At 37.5% G+C, this 6,616-nt stretch overlaps 4 protein-coding genes across 4 annotated transcripts; 1 reads left to right on the top strand and 3 right to left on the bottom strand.

Moving 5' to 3' along the window:
* B0P05DRAFT_454767 (uncharacterized protein) lies at nt 1-381 on the bottom strand (the record flags this gene model as incomplete). The annotated part of the gene is made up of 1 exon (XM_051573930.1): nt 1-381. A coding segment is annotated over one exon (381 nt), but the record flags the coding sequence as incomplete, so codon positions are not given.
* Nucleotides 382-537: 156 nt separating this feature from the next.
* On the bottom strand, nt 538-1,027 carry B0P05DRAFT_465858 (uncharacterized protein; the record flags this gene model as incomplete). Its single annotated transcript, XM_051574292.1, has 2 exons — nt 538-846; nt 905-1,027. Coding segments are annotated over 2 exons (432 nt in total), but the record flags the coding sequence as incomplete, so codon positions are not given.
* A 2,574-nt stretch (nt 1,028-3,601) lies between these two features.
* On the bottom strand, nt 3,602-5,023 carry B0P05DRAFT_533515 (26S protease regulatory subunit 6B). Its single transcript, XM_051577218.1, has 3 exons — nt 4,945-5,023; nt 3,868-4,897; nt 3,602-3,818 (listed from the first exon to the last, which is right to left on the bottom strand). Exons 1-3 carry the CDS (start codon nt 4,975-4,977, stop codon nt 3,649-3,651), a joined length of 1,233 nt encoding a protein of 410 aa, XP_051437175.1. The 5' UTR covers nt 4,978-5,023; the 3' UTR covers nt 3,602-3,648.
* Nucleotides 5,024-5,186: 163 nt separating this feature from the next.
* On the top strand, nt 5,187-6,614 carry B0P05DRAFT_533512 (endoplasmic reticulum vesicle transporter-domain-containing protein). The gene is made up of 9 exons (XM_051577217.1): nt 5,187-5,358; nt 5,406-5,506; nt 5,550-5,620; nt 5,663-5,697; nt 5,745-5,821; nt 5,868-5,957; nt 6,000-6,026; nt 6,070-6,168; nt 6,214-6,614. The coding sequence occupies exons 1-9, from the start codon at nt 5,207-5,209 to the stop codon at nt 6,564-6,566; spliced, it is 1,005 nt and encodes a 334-aa protein (XP_051437174.1). The 5' UTR covers nt 5,187-5,206; the 3' UTR covers nt 6,567-6,614.
* The last annotated feature ends 2 nt before the right edge of the window (nt 6,615-6,616 follow it).

Genomic DNA, 6,616 nt, shown 5'->3' with positions numbered 1-6,616 from the left:
GCAGATACCTTTGACACAGTCTTCTTTACAATCACGTTGGGAGAGACAACAAGCATCCTGAGGGCCATTACCTAACTTCTTTCCACTGAAGCCTACGTCACAGTTGGCAAGAGAAGATCCGTTACATTTGCCCTTAATACAGCTGTTCCAACAGTCATCGTTGTTTTTACAACAGGCACCTTCGTAGCCATCACCTCTTCCTTTGCCTCTGGAACCAGAGTAACAGGTGGAAGCAATAGGAGCATTGCATTTGCCATTGAAGCAGCTTTCTTGACAATCGTCACTGTGAGAGCAACAAGCACCAAGAGGACCCTTTCCATTTCTAACACCTAAATAACCGGTTTGACAAGCAACAGCAGGGGTAGAAGTAGGGCATTCGGTGACGGTAACAATGACAGCACCATGAGCAGTAACAGTAATAGTAGTGGTTGCAGTAGTAGTAGCAATAGCTGTAGAGGTAACAGTGGCAGTGGCTGTAGCAGCAGTATCACCTTTGGTAGCAGCAATAGTCTTGGTAGTAGTTCTATATTTAGTGGTGGTAGTGTCCTTGGTGGTGGTAGGGGCAGTCGTCTTGGCAGTAGTGGTAGTCGTCTTGACGGTTGTGGTGGTGGTTTTCGCAGTACACTTGTCGTTCTTGTGTTCATTCCACCAAGCACAAGCACTAGCAAATTCCTTGTTGAACAATTCAGGATCGTCACCAGCACAACTAGTCATACAGATACCAGCAGTAGTCATGAAGCTACCATAGTTGGGTCCAGACTTATTACACATGATAGCAAGAGAGTCAAGGAAAAGAGGAGAGGTGTGATCCATGGTCCAACCATCGACATACTTTTGTCCAGCTTTCTATAAATCAATTGAATATGAGAAACCTGTCTAGTCATTTTTTTTATTTGGTACATACAACATTACAATTGGTATAGCATTCAGTGGAAGAAGCAATATTGTAAGAAGGATTACAATCAGCAGCAAGGGCAGTAGAAGCAAGTGTAGCAATAGCAACAGAGATAGCAAGAGTAGGACGCATCTTGATTTAAAAGCAAAAAAAAAAGTTGGCAATGTAGAAAAAGAAAAAGAAACAACAGCTTGTATTTATATTTCTTTCAGTATCTGTCACAAAAGACATGTACCCTTCTTTTTTTTTTCTGCTTTTGATTGAGTACCATTGAAAGCTGAGTGTCTTACTGAGCGGATAAACACAGACAATTCTTTCATTGAATGGTTACATGGATTTTTTTCGCAACATCAAATTCAAATTTAAAATAGCCTATATAAAAGAAAGGATCTAGTAACACAATCTTTTGTACTGCGTTTGTTTTATCTGATCTTTTTATTGTTTCACATAAGGGAAACCTGATGCTATTTTTCTAAGGAACTAAACTGTTATTACAATCTATGTTTTGTGTGTTTCAACAAATGGTCTTGACAATGAGTTGTTTTAATGCTATTGTAGCCAATGTTAAAAAGAAACATCGCGTATTGTACCATTGGCTGTTTCAATCAAATCCATCTATCTTGAAGGAGTATCTTTGCCATATAGGCAAGTGTATTTCCGAAAGAAAGCACGAGAATTCTTGCCTTTATTTATGTGAAGAACATCGAGAACTTCCACAATGTGTTGCCAAAAAATTTCTACATCTGATAAGATTCTCGGGGTTTGTATTAGATAAAAAAAAAAGAGTGGGACAAACGGCAAATTTTTTATAGAACGCGCTAAACTTGAAGTTCACAGCTCTTCTACAGTCCTATGGTTATGCTTCTCAAGGAACAACATGTACGTGTCCGAATGTTCCTTTGCTTCTGTTTTGTTAAATATGGATAGCTTTGGTTGAGATCAAGAAGCAGGTTTCCTTGTTGGGTATTATTTTCAGAATCATTTTTCCCAAGCAGTCAGATGTAGTTGGAATAAAAATACCATGACCGCTTGATAATGGTATATTTACTTGATTCAAGTAAGTAGTCCATATCAGATTATTCAGGTTTCAAATAGTCCCTATCGTTGAATTCCAATACCCACTAAAATGAAAATACTGTTTATTTTGAAGTTTTCATTACTTGAGACTTGGCTCTTTAATTAATAGAATCAGACCAATTCTGACTTATACCAAGCATAAATCGCCCCACTTTGCTTTTTGTAACATAACTCTCAAGTCGCACTGACTCAATTGAAAGCCAACTCTATGTATGCATTCTACTGGTGATTCTTTCTTGTGCAATGATATGGAACGCATACTATTAAGAACTGCATTCGATCAGTGTATTTTGGGATCAATAAAAGTTGATTTATTCATCTTGAATTCTAGCAAAAACAAAGAAATTGACAACATCCGTTTTCTTTTTTTTTTATGAGTTCTAGATAGGTTGTAGTAACACAGTACATTGCTTTGAATTTCCTTTTTTTTTATGTTCTGTCACAAAAGACTTGTATTCTACCATGACCATTTGGACTTTATTTCTTTTTCTGCATTGGTCTGATAGGGTGAAAATGAACAATTGTCTCTTTTATTTGTACTAAAGTGTTGCTTTTTATCAGATAATCATGTTTGAATGGTAGAAAATAGCTGGAGAATCATGTGAAAATCAGATTGTGTAACCAACATTCATTTATATATATATATATCTCTCTGTTAAACTACAGTAAAAGCAACGCCAATGGGCGGTTAGTTGTCGTTCTCAAACCAATCTCAGTTGGTTCTGATTCGGCTTCTAAGGTGATACATGCTCTCTTCCTATATTTTTCTTTTTGACGTTTTTGTTAATTTGAATTTTACATTGTCAGTATCAACATCTAAGTCATCATTAGTGGCATTAGGACCGGTAGCAGTATGACTGTTGCTATTGACATTGGTAGTAGTACTGGTATCCAATCCACCATCAAATATATTTGCTGTGGCATTAGGACTGGCATTGGCATTGTAGTAGCATTGCTGCTGTTATTGCCATTGGTATCGGTTGTAGTAATAGTACTGGTATTGGAATTAGTTGGGAACATTTCGCCTTGATTGCAACGGCAGTGACAAAATACTCCTGTAGAGCTGATGATTCTTGGTTGTATTTGGAATTTAGACTAAAAAACAAAGTTATAATATCATGATATGAGACACTTGTATAGGTGACAGGCCGACTGCTAATTAAGCTAGGATTTATTGTTATGTCTTTAATGCGTTTGCATACAACTTTATTCTTTATACAATAAATGTAATAAAATGTGACGACATCAACCTCATTTGCAAAGTGAGCCAAAGCGAAGCTACTCCAAGTTGGATCTATGTAAAGACTTTATGCTAATCAGCTTTTGCATTTTACCGGTTAGCTGCATGTTTAATAACATGTAGTAGTCTTACTAAAGAGCATTCCAATATTAGCGGTTACTGACAACAGTTTATTGACGGTTACTAACAATCTTACTCAAAAACCACGAATTAGCCTCTAAATTGGTCGTTTTACTTTTAATGTTGTTCCTTTTACTACCAAGATTCTCGCCGACGTGTTAAAAAAGAGACTCTCTAGTACACTGCTTTATTTAATTGAAACGGACTTGTGTATGACAAAAAATAGAAGTTATCTGATCTTCCCTAAAATAGACATGTATGTCTACTGCTTTCATAGATATAAAAAAAAAATTGTTTATTAACTGACATAAGATCTTTACTTATAGAATTCAAAGTTGGAATCTTCTTTCTTAACATTGGCCTTATAACCCTTCTCCAGATCTTTACTTAGAATAACATAACGGTTCTTTCTGACAGCATGCATACCAGCTTCTTGACAAATGGCAGCTATTTCTGCACCAGACAGTTTATCAGGTCGTGAGACAACTAGACACAAATTTGAGTCAATAATGAACATATGAACACATACACTTACATTCTTCTAAATCAACTTCTTCAGACAAATTCATCTTGGATGTGATTGTTTGGAAAATAAGACGCTTTTGACGACGATCAGGTGTAGGGAACTCAATCTTTCTATCAAGACGACCGGGACGCAACAAGGCAGGATCCAGTGTATCAGCACGATTTGTAGCCATAATGACCTTGACATTTGAAGTCTGGTCAAAACCATCCATTTGATTAAGCAATTCAAGTAAAATACGCTGTACTTCTCTATCAGCGCCTGTTTGTGCATCAAAACGTTTTGTAGCAATAGCATCAATCTCATCAATAAAGACAATGGAAGGTGAGTTTTCGCGTGCCAATCGGAACACGTCGCGCACCATACGTGGACCTTCACCCAAGTATTTCTGTACAAATTCAGAACCCACCACACGAATAAAACTGGCTGTGGTATGATGTGCGACTGCTTTCACAAGCATGGTTTTACCTGTACCTGGAGGACCATAAAGCAAGACACCACGAGGAGGATCGATACCAATCTGGCGATAAAGATCAAAGTGAGTCAAGGGCAATTCGACTGCTTCACGGATTTCTTGCTTTTGGATATCCAAACCACCCACATCAGCATAACCAACATCAGGTCGTTCATCAGCACCTAACAAAGCAATACTACTGTCGGCTTCAGGTGGTAACACATCCACAAGTGCATTTGAGTGGCGGTGTAAGGCAACCGATGAACTTGGCTTCAATAATTCACGGTCAATCGTGCTGAGAATACGAACAACGTAGTTGGATCCAGTAGTAGAACCTACAATACCTGTGTGTTGGTCAATAGGCTCAAGGAACTGTCCAAGCACAAGTGGGACAGATTTGATGCGTTTGACTTCTTCCTGTGCTCGAACAAGCTCTCGCTTCAAGTTCTTTTGTTCATCTTTAATGTATTCTTCTTGAAGTTCAATGAATTCCAAGTCGCGTTGAAGCTTTTTCAATTTGACATACAAGTCGCCTTCTGACAAGTCTTCCAGTTGAGTAGATTTAGAAATACCCACTAATTCCTTGGTCTACGTTAAATGTGAGCAAGTGTTATCCATGTACAATCTTATTCTACCTCGGGTTTGATATGAATGCCAATCTCTTCCATGATGTGAATAACTTGATCAAATAAAGAAAATAAAAGAAGAAAAGCAACGCGTAATGGAATTAAAATGCCATAAGCGTGCTGAGCAACGTCATCGCGAATCTCATATGATCGGACATCCAACTATGATAATGCGCATGTTGAATCCGGACCGGAAAATTGGGCTCATTAGCAACCTCAAAAAAAAAGCGGTTGATTCCAGTTATTCATCTCGATACTCTCTTCATTACAGATGCTTTTACGCAAACTAGCAGATAGAGCAGCTGCTATTGATGCCTTTCCAAAGACCGAAGATGACAATCAGCAACGCAGTGAAAAAGGAGGTCTTTTAACTGTGTTGGTCGCGCTTTGCTTATGCTTCTTAGCCTTAAGCGAGTTTTCAGAGTGAGTCAAGTCAAGACAAGAGAGATAAACTGGCTAATAATGACAAGTTATCAAAAGATTTATACCAATTACAAGTTTATTGTAGACTCAACCATTGATACCAAGATGCAAATCAATATTGATGTGACTATTGCTATGCCTTGTCCTTGTAAGTGTCTATGTTCTCTAGGTCTCAACTGATTAATAAATAGCATTAATGGTACATGTGGTTGATGCTACAGGCCAAAGAACTCGCTTAACAGATGCACTCAGGCTTATTCCTGTAAGGCATAAAACGAATGATAATAGGGTCTAATTTTTATAGGCTGAATTCTCTACTGGAACGGCAACTAGGGACAAGTAAGGCACATCAAAAAAAAATACATATATACTGAATGATCATTTAGAAAAGTAGAAGACCCTAGATATATTCATGAAATTATTCAAGCTGCTTCTGGAAAGAAATACAGTCATGAAGTGGCTAGTAAGAAAATATTCTGTATTAACAAGCTATTTATTCGTCTTTATAGATGATATGGGTGCTTGTAGAGTATATGGATCATTGAATGTGAATAAGGTTGCTTCCAATCTTCATATTACTTCAGATGGTCATGGTTATGGTAAGTATCCCGTAATGATTCAATGACTAAGTAATAAGATAGCCAGAGTTGCTCACACAAGCCATGATTGTAAGTGTTCTCTTTTGATCTGTCATGACTGATGCTTGTTTAGTGCTTAATTTTACACACCGTATTGATGAATTCTCATTTGGTCAATTTTATCCTGATTTGGTCAATCCTTTAGACAACAGTATGGAGATTTCAGACTCTCGTAAGTGTTGTCTTTAAATACTTTTATGACTCTCACACAGACTAGATTTCGAAGTCTTTCAATATGCTATTTCCGTTGTACCTACCACTTATATTGACTATCAAAAGAATGTATTGCTCACGAACCAATATGCTGTCATTGACTCACACAAGACATTTCAAGAAGGACAGACCATTCCCGGTATTTTCTTTCGATATGATATTGAGCCTATTTCTGTTCAAATCAGTGAAGCACGTCAACAATCATTTTTGCATTTCATTGTCAGATTGTGTGGCATTATAGGTGGTTCTGCTGTTACTGTGGGTGCTCTTTATCGACTGTGTAACTTTATTATCACGGGAGGAAAAGAAGATCCCAAATTGTATACTGCTACTCAGGGTATGATGCGAGATGTCTAAACAAAGTCACACTTGATCAAATAAATATGTTTCCTTTCCTTTTCTTTCTC

Source organism: Gilbertella persicaria, assembly GCF_025201335.1.
Source record: "Gilbertella persicaria strain CBS 190.32 chromosome Unknown B0P05scaffold_10, whole genome shotgun sequence".
Classification (NCBI taxonomy): Eukaryota; Fungi; Mucoromycota; class Mucoromycetes; order Mucorales; family Choanephoraceae; genus Gilbertella; species Gilbertella persicaria.
This window is presented reverse-complemented; position numbering and strand designations above follow the sequence as displayed.